This window comes from Rhinolophus sinicus, chromosome 17 (assembly GCF_057876585.1).
Source record: "Rhinolophus sinicus isolate RSI-liver-muscle chromosome 17, RSI-T2T, whole genome shotgun sequence".
Lineage (NCBI taxonomy): Eukaryota > Metazoa > Chordata > Mammalia > Chiroptera > Rhinolophidae > Rhinolophus > Rhinolophus sinicus.
Window position 1 is genome coordinate 184919032 of NC_142517.1, and position 12465 is coordinate 184931496.

General features: G+C 37.0%; 1 protein-coding gene across 7 annotated transcripts in view; it reads left to right on the forward strand.

Annotated features, from left to right (window-relative positions):
* Window positions 1-12465, forward strand: part of NBEAL1 (neurobeachin like 1) — a 150306-nt gene that overhangs the window by 20787 nt on the left and 117054 nt on the right. For all 7 annotated transcript variants that reach the window (XM_088794483.1, XM_088794487.1, XM_088794482.1 and 4 more), the window contains exons 3-5: window positions 1034-1125; window positions 9356-9517; window positions 11999-12080. In XM_088794483.1, the coding sequence (XP_088650609.1) occupies window positions 1034-1125; window positions 9356-9517; window positions 11999-12080 (336 nt within the window). The remainder of the gene's footprint in view (window positions 1-1033; window positions 1126-9355; window positions 9518-11998; window positions 12081-12465) is intronic.

Genomic DNA, 12465 nt, shown 5'->3' on the forward strand with positions numbered 1-12465 from the left:
CAATTATTTATTTTTTTTTGGTTTGTGATTTTTGTGTCCTAGCTGTGAAATCTGTCTACCCCAAAGTTGCAAAAGTATTCTCCTATGTTTTAGAAGGTTTTCATTTTTGTTTTTATATTTAGGTTAATGATCCATCTTTGATTTGATTTATGCATTTCTTATTTCTCATTAATTCATTGAACAAATATTTATCGAGCATCTGGTCAGTACTAGGAACTGTTTTAGACACTTGGTATCATCCGCTTTAAACAAAGAGACGTCACTCATCCTACACGTGTATGGCCTACGGACATGACAGGCAAATTAATAAGTAAATTATAGAGTACGTTAGAAGGTGAGAAAAGGCTGTGAGCTGGGGCAACAAAATAGAGTAAGGTAAAGTTAGTAAGAAAGTTTGCAGTTTTAAGAAAGGGTGGTAAAATTAGGCTACATTGAGAATATGTCATCTAAAGAGTGACTTGAAGAAGATGATGGATTTAGATATTCAGCTATCTGAGGGAAGACTTTCTAGGTACGGAACACAGTCAATAAAACGGCCTTAAGGAGGAAGCATGTCTGGTGTGTCCCAATGACAGCCAGGAAGCCAGTGTAGTACAGGGTAAGAGTAGGTAAGGTCACAGAGATAAGGGAGGGCAAATTGTTTAGAAATGTATAGGACGTTGTTAAGACGGTAGCTCTTTGTGTGAGTGACATGAAAAGCCATTTCAGGGTTCACTAGACTTAATACACATTTTAAAACAGAATGCCGTGTTCCCCCAAAAGTGAGACCGGGTCTTATATTAAGTTTTGCTCCAAAAGATGCTTTAGGGCTTATTTTCAGGGGATGTCTTAATTAAAAATCATGCTAGGGCTTATTTTCCAGTTAGGCCTTATTTTCAGGGAAACACAGTATATGTCTTCCTGAGTATCACTTAGAAATTTCATTTTATTGCTTCTTTAGATTTCTCAGTTTATATCCGCTTAATGCAAATAAGAGCTTTTTTTTCCCCCCCTGACAGGTATACTTAATATTCTAATGATTTTTTTATTTCAGAAAGATCCAGACTACCTGAAGCTATGGTTGGACAATTTTGTTTCTAGCTATGAACAATTCTTAGATGTTGACTTTGAAAAGCTGCCTACCAGGTATGTAGAAATACTTAATTTCTTGCCTTTGGGTGAGTTTGTTAATTTTTGGCACAAAGACTTCATTGATGACATGTACAAGGATTGCATTTATGTGGCACACATGGTATTCCTGTTTAAACCTGCTCTCATGGCAGACATTGCTAATTGATCACAGCAGTCTTTTTTGCTGATACTAGACTTGGCTTGTAGAAGCCTGTTCTCTACTTTGGTGAGCCATTGACAACTAACGGGGTGTCCTGCAGGTCACTCAATTCTGACACGACCCAGAGTTAGCGCCAGATCCCACACGTTAAGGACACAGTCCTCTAGTAGACTGCCTTCACTTCACTGTTTGCAAGTCTTAGGAGCCACCCTCACTTCTGACCACCAACTCTAAACTTGGAGGTTCTCACAACTCCCGGAGGTTCAATAAGTTGCTGGAACAAGTCAGAACTCACTGAAAGAGCTATACTTATTATGATTTTGGTTTTATCATAAAGGATACATGCAGGACAGGGCCCGGAACGGATTTGGATTGGGGCTTCCATGCACTCTCCCTGTGGAATCAGGGCATGTTACGTTCTCTGAATACCAGTATGTTCAAATAAGGAAACTCATTGAGCTTTGGGTGTCCACAGTTTTATTGGGCCTTACTATTGTCATTGACTATGTGATTGAACTCAGTCACCAGCTCCTCTCTCCTCCCATAAAGTTAGGGGGAGCAGTTTCTTTTATGGTTTTTTTTTTTTCATGTGTGACCAGCCCCTCCAAAACTGTCTAAAAAGGCTCACCATGAGTCACTTCGTTTGCACAGATTTCTTTATTATATCACAGGCATGAGAGTTGAAACTTACCTAAATTCCTGGCCTTAGAGTAGGGCCTTAGAAAACATCTTGGAGGAGTATTTAGATTTTGAAAAAGATTTGAAAATCATAAAATGGGGTGGGTGGGGGGGGTTGAAATCTTATAGAAAAGTACAAGTGAAAGTACAATTCTTTTTCCCCATTCCTCTTCCTACCACCATTTCCCCGCTGTCACCGTTCCCAGGCCCACTTCCTAGATAGCTTTTTGTATCTCAAGCCATCTGAAGCTTAGTAGTTGTTAGTCAGGTAAGAGAGGTTAGGTTGGCTGGGTTAAAAGCTGAAGAAACAAGACAATTTTAGCCACAAAAGGAACTCCATTTATAGAGATGTATTGAGAGCAGAGGGGAGAAATGGGTGGTTGTTGATGATAAAGAGTATTTGGAGAACTAAAAATCTTCAAGGAGGAAAGCATTTGCAGTTTAGGGATGAAAGTAGGCAGTAAGAGGGTAGGCACAGATGAGTTGAATCTGGAGAATCAAATAGTAGCCCTATCATGAAGTGCAATGCGTGCACAGCTAATAGAGTTTGATTTTTTGTTATGGAAGACATGAAGCTCTAAGAATTTTCTGCATAAGAATGTCATGATCAAGTTTTCTTTTAAATAATTTTTTTATTTTTCAATTGCAGTTGACATAAAATATTACATTTGTTTCAGGTGTACAACATAGTAATTAAACATTTATATAACTTATGAAGTGATCACCCTGATAAATCTAGTACCCATCTGACACCATGCATAGTTATTACAGTATCATTGACTATATTCCTTATATTATATTTCACAACCCCATGACTATTTTGTAACTAACAATTTGTATTTCTTAATCCCTTCCCCTTTTTCACCCAGCCCACCCGAACCCCCCTGCCATCTGGCAACCATCAAAATGTTCTCTGTATCTAGGTTGTTTCTGTTTTGTTTATTCATTTTATTTGTTCTTTAGATTCTGCATATAAGTGAAAATCATATGGCATTTGTCGTTCTCTGTCTGATGTACTCCACTCAGTTTAAAACCCTCTAGGTCCATCCATGTTGTTGCAGTGGCAAGATTTCATTCTTTTTTATGGCTGAGTAATATTCCATTATATATGTGTACCACATGTTCTTTATCCATTCATCCACTGATGGCCACCCAGGTTGCCTCCATATCTTGGTTATTGTAAATAATGTTGCAGTGAACATAACGATTCACATGTCCGTTTGAAATAGCATTTTGGGTTTTCTTCAGGTGAATACCCAGAAGTGGGATTACTGGGTCCTCCTTTGTCTCTTGTTATAGCCTTTGTTTTAAAGTCTATTTTGTCTGGTATAAATATTCGTAGCACAGCTTTTTTTTGTTTGTTTGTTTCCATTTTCATGAAATATCTTTTTCCCATCCGTTTACTTTCAGCCTGAATGTATCTTTCAATCTGAAGTGAGTCTCTTGTAGGCAGCATATGTAAGGGTCTTGTTTTCTTATTCATTCAGCTGTGTCTATTGATTGAAGCATTTAATTCATTTAAGTTTAAAGTAATTGTTGATAGATATGTATTTATTGCCATTTTATATTCATATTTTTGATCTTTTATTTTTTTCTTAAAGAAGTCCCTTTAACAGTTCTTGTAATACTGGTTTGGTGGTGATGAACTCCTTTAGCTTTTTCTTGTCTGGGAAGCTATTTGTCCTATTCAGATGATATCTTTGCTGGGTAGAGTGATCTTGGTTGTAGGTGTTAGTTTTTTTTATCACGTTGAATATTTCCTGCCAATCCCTTCTGACCTGCAAAATTTCTGTTGAGAAATCAACTGACAATCCTATGGGAGCTCTTTTGTAGGTAATTAACTGCTTGTCTCTTGTTGCTTTTAAGATTCTCTCTTTGTCTTTAACCTTTGGTATTTTAATTATGTTGTATCTTCTTATGGGCCTGTTTGGATTCATCTTGTTTGGGGCTCTCTGCATTTCCTGAACTTGTATGCTTATTTTCTTCCCCAGTTAGGGAAGTTTTCCATCATTATTTCATCAAGTATGTTTTCAGTTCCTTTCTGTCCGTTGTCTCCTTCTGGACCCCTATGATGTGAATGTTGGTATGCTTGAGGTTGTCCCAGAGGTCCCTTAAACTATCCTCTGTTTTTCTTCTTTTTTTTTTTGGATTCTTTTTTCTTTTTGCTGTTCCGATTGGGTGTTTTCTGCTACCTCATCTTCCAAATCACTGATTGGAACCTTTGCTTCATCTAATCTACTGTTGATTCCTTCTACTGTATTTTTCATTTTAGATATTATATTCTTTATATCTGACTGGTTCTTTTTTATGTTTTCTGTCTCCATTTTTGTGTTTTCTATCTCTTTATTGAAGTTCTTCCTGAGATCATTGAACATCCTTATAACCAGTGTTTTGTACTCTGTATCTGATAGATTGCTCATCTCTGTTTTGTTTTGTTCTTTTTCTTGGGCTTTGTTTTGTTCTTTCATTTGGGACATTTTTCTTTGTCTTCCCATTTTGGCTACCTCCTTGTGTTTTTCTTTTCTTTTTTTTCCTGTTTATTAGGTAGAGTTGCTATGTCTCCTAGCCTTAGTCAAGTGGCTTTATGTATTTGGTGTCCTGTGGGGCCCAGTGGTGCAGTCTCCTTGGTCAGCTGGGCTGGGTGCTCCAGGTGTGTCCATTGCTGGGTTGTGTGGGCCCTCCTGTTGTAATTGAGCCTTGGTTCCTATTTGCACATCAGTGGGAGGGATTGACCCTCAGGCTGATTGGTTATGACTACTGGCTGTGACTACAGTGGAGGAGCTATTATGCTGGGGCTGCCACCGAAGAGCAAGATTTGCTTTTGCGGGATTCTGGTGCCTGCCAACTCTGTACTTTGGGTGTGTTTTCAGCAGAGGAGCCCTGATGGTGCTACTGTATGGTCTGAAGCTGACCACTCAGTGTGCCAGCTCTGGGGCATCCTGGGAGGTGTCTTGCCACAAGCCAAGTTCAGCTGCTGCCTGTTCCCTGCCCAGGGCACCTGGCGTGAGCCACAAAGGAATCTGTTGATGGCTTCCACCTGTACTGGGATTGAAGGTACCTGGGAGAGGCCAAGCCTCGAACTGAGGCTGCCTATCTCAAGTGCCAGGCTTGAGGCTGCTCAGCAGGAGGTACATGGCATGCCGAGGCTAGGTTTTGCTTGTTGGGCATTTGTGAACCATTGAGTGATTTTAGGAAAGTTCGTGGCATGAGCTAAGATAGGCCGTTTATATGTAAAATCCACTGAAAATAGCTTGAGTAGACCTACAAGTTGGGTGGAGAGGGGTCTCAGGAAATCACTAGGGCAGGTTTTAGCCAGATTGATGGAGATTCAGATGGCAGATATGGCAGTCACCTGTGTCTGCATGCTGAGTTGGTTGAGGGCTCAACAAAAGAACACTAGCTTCTGCCAGCACTTTGGGAGAATGCTTCCCCTCCAGCCCTCGCTCTGAAGCCAGACAATTCAGTTCCTCCCTGTATGTCTCTGGTGTCTTTTGAGCTGCTTCCCCACAGCTGGAACTCAGAGAGAATGAGTTCATGTGTGGGTCTTTTAACAGGAGCGCTTAGGATTCCAGCAGCCCATCGTCTCACTCAGCCACAATCTTTGCTGGTTTTGACAGCCAGAGGTTGTGGAGACTTCTCTTCCTAGCACTGGTACCCTGGGTTGGAGAACCTTGCTGTTCAGGGGGTACTGCCACAGCCAAGGTATCCCTCTCGAATTTTAGCTGCCACATGTGGGTGTGGGGCCACCATGTTCTGGTTCTCTGCCCCTCCTACCAGTCTCCACATGGCTTTTTCTGTGTATCCTTAGTTATAGGACTTATGTTCAGCTAGACATCGATGATGGTTGTTCTGTAATTTAGTTGTAATTTTGATATGGTCATGAAAGGATGCAAGCATAATGTTTACCTACTCCGCCGTTTTGGGGAAAAAAAAGATCATTTTACAAAAAGTCACTTTGACTTTGGTGGCATTGTGGAGCTTGGATTGGAAAGGGTTGAGAATGAAACCGAAAAGCCAATTAAGAGGTAATTGTAATAATTCAGAGAATAAAGTCGTTAGAGCTTTGGACCAAGGCATTGAACTTAAGAAAGGATATGGTTATGTTCCGAAAGCAATAGTGCTTCATAATTATATAAATACAGTTTCAGAGTTCTTCCTGGTTAGATTATTTGTAACACACTTATAAAGGTTGAGAAGTATTAAATCTTGAACTTCAAAATAAGATTATGTATTACTGATTTCTACTCACAAAAAAAGAGTATATTATAGCTTGCACATAGAAATGCTTTTATTTTAATAATTTAGAGTTCACTTTAAATCATGAGCCTAATGATTTTATGGATAATTTTATCATCCATATAGTATAAATTATAAATATCTCCTTTCTTAGGAGGTCATTTCTAAAAACATGTAGACTTACATTGTCACTACTGCATTTAAATTAAGATGAAGAATACCAGGAGCATTGCTTTATTTGTGATTTTGTTGGTTTATTTAAAATTGTATTTCATATCTTTGTCAGAAATCTACTAGTAGCTTTTACTAGTAGAAAACTTGTTTTTCAAGTGAATGCTATGTACAAGATGTATAAAATTAGTCACCTTAAAGATAAGAAACTCACAGATATCATTAAAGTAAACTACTTGAATTTCCAAGTTAGAGAATTCATTACACAAGGCAAGGACTGCATTCACTATAATTTAAAGCCTTGCAATTTAAGCTGGACTTCATCTCAACCAATGGTCTTTTGCACCATTTCAGTGCCAAAAAGGAATCCCCAGTTTGGGATGTAGTGAAGGAAAGTTTGCAACAGCTCAGTTGTGATACAGACCAGCTGTGACAACAGCATGGCTGTGGAACAGCACAACTGTGAGGTGATCTTGGGGCAAGGTGGTCCTGGGGTGAGGCCCCTGTTAGGCTAGACATTTCTGTTCTGTTCTGTTCTGCCTGCTTCGCTCTGTTCTCTTCCTCTCTGGTCTGGCGAGACATCGTTGGTTTTTAGTCTTTGGTGGTTCAGCTACATCCAGCGAAACAGTCTTCAATCTTCTGTAGAAAGGGAAAGTGTGCTCTCTTAGCCAGAGGGGAGTTGACTTGTGCAGATAGAATTCCTGCCCCTGGTCCCTGATTTGTCCATTCTCATGCAAATAAAGACTCCAAATCCTAGGAATTTAATTGGTCAGAATGGAGCTGCTCTGATTGGTTGGTGAAGATGCTGATGGGGATATAGTTGCTCAGCTTCGATTAGATGGGGAATGCCTTAGTCCTATTGGTTGAAACATAATTCGAGGAACACCCTTTATAGGGGCTGACTCAGATGGCAGGAACACAGTGTAGTCAGGCAGTTCTGCACAGTCTTCTCCCTGAAACACAGTTTGCGTGAGATGTCCCTGTGTAGAAACAGCTGCTAGGCTCTGTTTTTTAAATTTGAGCCCAGTTAGCCTCTAGGAGCCCTTCTTTGCAGGTATTTTCTTTCTCAGAATCCATGACTTTTTCCTGTGTTAGATGGAGACAACACTTGGCAGCAGTTTACAGTAAACATTCAATAGCCAAACAGAAGAATGGAACAGATTTCTGAAATTTGGGGAATTTCAGCAAGAGGAGCATAGAATTTTGGGCAGTAAAGTCCTAAAAGTGGGTAAATGCTTCTACATTCTTAAATCCCAATCATATTAGGAACATGGCTAAAAATTTCAATTTTGTCCATAAGTCATGTACTAAGCAAGCTCCAATTTTATAATGAAAGTTAGTAAAAAAACATATTTTTTTAGAAGCAATTATTTTTCTGTTTAATAAAATAAAAAAGGATGTGTAAATAGATAATGGGACAATGGAGGACAAAAGGAACTACTTTTAAGTAAGTAGGATTGAATATTGAGAAATCTAATGTTTTCTTTATTGTTGACATGTTTTTGTAAAAGTGAGAAGGATAGTTTAGCTTAATTTTGAAAATCAGTTATATTAAATCTTTATTTGAAATTACTCTGGTTTTTCTAATTACCTCTTTTTAGCTTTTCAGCAGGAAAAAAAGTATATAAAAATGAGAGTTTTTCTGGTACCATTTATAAATCAGAGAGAATGAAGGCGTCCGCAAGTGAAGTGATGCCCAGACTAAAATGAAACATGTATTTTTGTAACCTGGTTATAGAATTTGGCAATCTTGGTAATGTGCTTTGTGATTTATTTTCCATGTAATTTAATTAAAGTCAGGTGTTTATTTTATAAAACTATTTACATTGTGGTGTGGTTCAGAAAGAGGATAATAATATTTATTATAGATATTTATGTGACCACTAGTAATGTGCTTCAAGTTTTTCTGTCCACAGGAATGAAATAGCCTTTTACTCTTTGTAAAAATAGTAGTACTACTTCATATTAAGAATTATCTGAAGAGACACTGTTATAAGTATAATTGTTGTATACTAATAAGAGCTCTTTAGGGTGCTCCTTTGCGTTTTGGGCATGTTTCTTAATAGAGATAGGGAAATTAGTATACAATGGCTTATGAAAAGATTCTTAGATTTTAGTGATAGTGTATTTAAAATATATTTTATTTTTAGAGTTTTTTATGTGTTTCAAAGCTGACAGTGCACATTGACTTTCTGCTTTCAGAGCACTGTTAAATACGGCAGATGATACTACAATTTTATAGATTAGGGAACGTCAGAGATTAAATGAAGTGCTTCATGTTACAGAGGTGGAACTTAGTACACAGGTCTTCTGACTTTTCAATCTAGAGGTGTTTTATTATGAGACACACACAGAGGAGCCAGTCACATCTGGTATTGGTTTTTGCCCTTAAAGAACCGTGGTCTTCTTACACAGAAACTATTGTCATACATATTGCTATATTACTTTAAGAAAATCTTCTGTTGATGCTCATGCTTGGAGTTCTACCTTCACCTCTTTATCTTTCTCCTTTCCTTTTGCTGGTTATCTTCTCTCCCTCTTCTGATCACTTGGCTTGGAGAACCTATAGGTAGGTGAATATCGTTTATTTAGTATAGCAATTGACATATATTAAATTAGTTATAGGTACTTCATTTTTATTTACTCGTTATTTCTTTTAGAAATGGTATGCACATGTTACCACACACATATTGTATTTCTAAATAGAAAGTGAACTAATTTATATTCTAAATATTTTCTTTGAAAATATTAAAAAGTCTTTGTCTCTCTCTCTCTTTCTCTCTTTTCATTAAGCCTCCACTGAAGGAAGACTAACTGCTCCTCTCTAATAATCTTCCTAAGTATCACTAATCATCTGGTGGTGCCTTGCAGAGAAGGCACTGAGTATCTGGAATAAAAGAGCTTCTTTAGGATTTGAGCTGAAACTGAATTCCTTTGAAGTGCAAAATATTTCTTCCTGTATTTAATCTCCTTTCTTATTTTTTCCCCCTTACATTGTAGGGTAGATGATGTCCCTCCAGGAATATCTCTGCTTCCTGACAATATTCTGCAGGTTCTGAGAATTCAGCTACTACACTGTGTTCAGAAAATGGCAGATGGGTTAGAGGAACAACAACAAGCCTTATCAATTTTGCTTGTCAAGTTCTTCATCATTCTTTGCAGGTATCTGGTAGAAATAAACTAGTTGTCTGTTTTAAATGATTGTTACCAAGGTGATAATACATTTATTGATTATTAATGGTATTTTCATATGGAGCATTAAAGGATGAGTGCCCCTTTTGTAGTAGGCTTGTGGTTTAATATTATATTGGAAAACCTTTTAGTTACTATACTTACAAGGTCTGACAGTTACATTTGCGAACTTGGTACTGTGCGCTCACACTGGCAGCACTCTACAAACAGCTTGGTAAGGTTTCATAATCTTGCTATATCAGTGTCTCACAGCTGTGTTCTTGGTGATGTGTGGTGGTGTCTGGCTGAATGGTGTTCATTATTATTGTTGCATGTTTTTGTGTGCAGTCGTGAGAATGTCTGAACTTGAATTAGAGCAATGAACAAACATTACCTTTCTTGTTAAACTTGGCAAGAGTGGAAGTGAAATGAGGACCATGTTAGTCCAAGTTTATGAGGATAATGCCAGGAAGAAAACAGCATTGTACAAATGAATTATATGTTTTTCTGAGGGGAGAGAATGCATCACTGATGAAGAGAGGTCAGGGTGGCCAGCAACGAGCAGCACTGACAAAAACATTGCAAAAATTCATCGACCTGTGTGTCAAAATCATTGGCTGACTGTGAGAAGCATAGCAGACCAAGTAAACATCGATAGAGAAACGGGAAAATCTTAACTGAAAATCTTGGCATGAGAAAGGTGTGTGCAAAAATGGTCCCAAAGGAGCTCACCAATGAACAAAAGCAAAGGAGAGTTGAAGTTTGCCAAGACCTTTTGGAGAGGCAAGATGTTGTTTTGAGCCATGTTATCACTGGTGATGAAACATGGGTGTACCAATACTACCCTGAAACAAAGCGTCAAAATGCACAATGGAAGTCAGCCAATGCTCCACGATGAAAAAAGTTAAGTCAGTCCAAATCAAGAGTCAAAATGATGTTGCTAACCTTTTTTGATATCAGAGGGATTATTCATTATGAATTCATACCAACTGGACAAACAGTTAACCAAGTTTACAATTTGGAAGTGCTGAAAAGGCTGTGTGGAAAAGTTAGACGAAAATGACCTGAACTTTTCGCCAACAATTCATGGTTCTTGCATCACGATAATGCAGCAGCTCACATGGCACTGTCTGTGAGGGAGTTTTTAGCCAGTAAACAAATAACTGTATTGGAATACTCTCCCTGCTCACCTGATCTGGCCCCCAATGACTTCTTTCTTTACCTGAAGATAAAGGAAATATTGAAAGGAAGACATTTTGATGACATTCAGGGTAATATGATGACAGCTCTGATGATCATTCCAGAAAAAGAGTTCCAAAATTTCTTTGAAGGGTGGACTGGGTGCTGACGTTGGTGCATAGTTTCCCAAGGGGAGTACTTTGACGGTGACCATAGAGATATTCAGCAAAGAGGTATGTAGCACTCTTTCTAAGACGAGTTCGCAAACTTAATTGGCAGACCTTGTATATGTCTATACCAATACCATAGTGTTTTTCTTTGCTTTGTACTAAGAAATAAAATCAGAAAGTGTGAGTCCTCCATTTTGTTCTTTTTCAATATTGTTTTGTTTATTTAGGGTTTCTTGAGATTCCATATGAATTTTAGTATGGGTTTTTCTATTCCTGAAAAAAAATATTGGGATTTTGATAGGGATTGTATTGAATCTGTAGATTGCTTTGGGTAGTATTGACATTTTAACAATAGTAAGTCTTTCAGTCCATGAACATGATACGTGTTTTCATTTATTTATATTTTCTTTAATTTTTTTCAGCAATGGGTTTTAGTTTTCATTGTACAAATTTTTCATTTCTTTGGTTAATTCCTAAGTATTTTATTCTTTTTGATGCTGTTGTAAATGGAATTTTTTTCATAATTTCCTTTTCAGATTATTTATTGTGTGTAGGAATGCAATTGTTCTTTATGTGTTGACTTTAAATCCTTCTACTTTGCTGAATTCATTTATTCTAATAGTTTGATTTTTGTTTATTGGGGTTTTGTTTGTTTGTTTGTTTGTTTTTTGGTTGAATTGTTAAGAGTTTTCTGCCATAAGGTTATATCATTTGTAAATAGATAATTTTACTTCTTCCTTTCCAATTTGGATGCTTTTTATTTCTTTTTCTTGCCTAATTGCTGTGGTAGATCTTCCCAGTGCTATGTTGAATGGAAGTGGCAAAATTGACCATCCTTTTTTTTTTTTTTCAAAGTTTTATAACCGTTTATTAGAGCCAATTTTTGAGGACATGCCCTGAAGCAAGATATGAGCAGATTGAGAAAATACTCTGGAGAATCGTAGTTTTGCTGCTTATTTTATACATTAGAATCAAAGGAGAAGACGTAGGGAGCGTTACATGAAATGTCATTTGCATTTTATTTTCCAACATGTGTTTTCAGAATTTAACCTGAGTACATTTGCATACATTTTTCTCACTATTTATATGTAATAAAGATACATGTATTTTTTTTTCCTCACAGAAATCTATCTAATGTAGAAGAAATTGGGACTTGCTCTTACATTAATCATGTCATCACTATGACAACACTCTATATTCAGCAAGTAGGTGTGAATTAATATATTCTTTTTTGCTGCTTTACTGAGAGTAACTGGGTTTTACTTTTTGAAATATTATTGTTAATAAAATTAATTGTTTTCAGAGTACATAATAATTGAGAAGATAATTAAAATTACCACTGATACAATATATTTTAGTCATCTTATACATAATATCTAAATGTAGAAAAGGAGTCATTAATGTATTTTGTTATTTTAATTAAAAAATTAAAGTGTTTTATAAATGGCTTTTTAAAATGATACAATTTGTCATTTTATGTATTTATTATTCATTAAAGCTCTCTTATTGAAAACATACTCTTTTTTGGTAAGATATTAGGTTATTCATTGGAAATCTTTCCTAAGACATGTATAAAATTTGAGAGGTTAT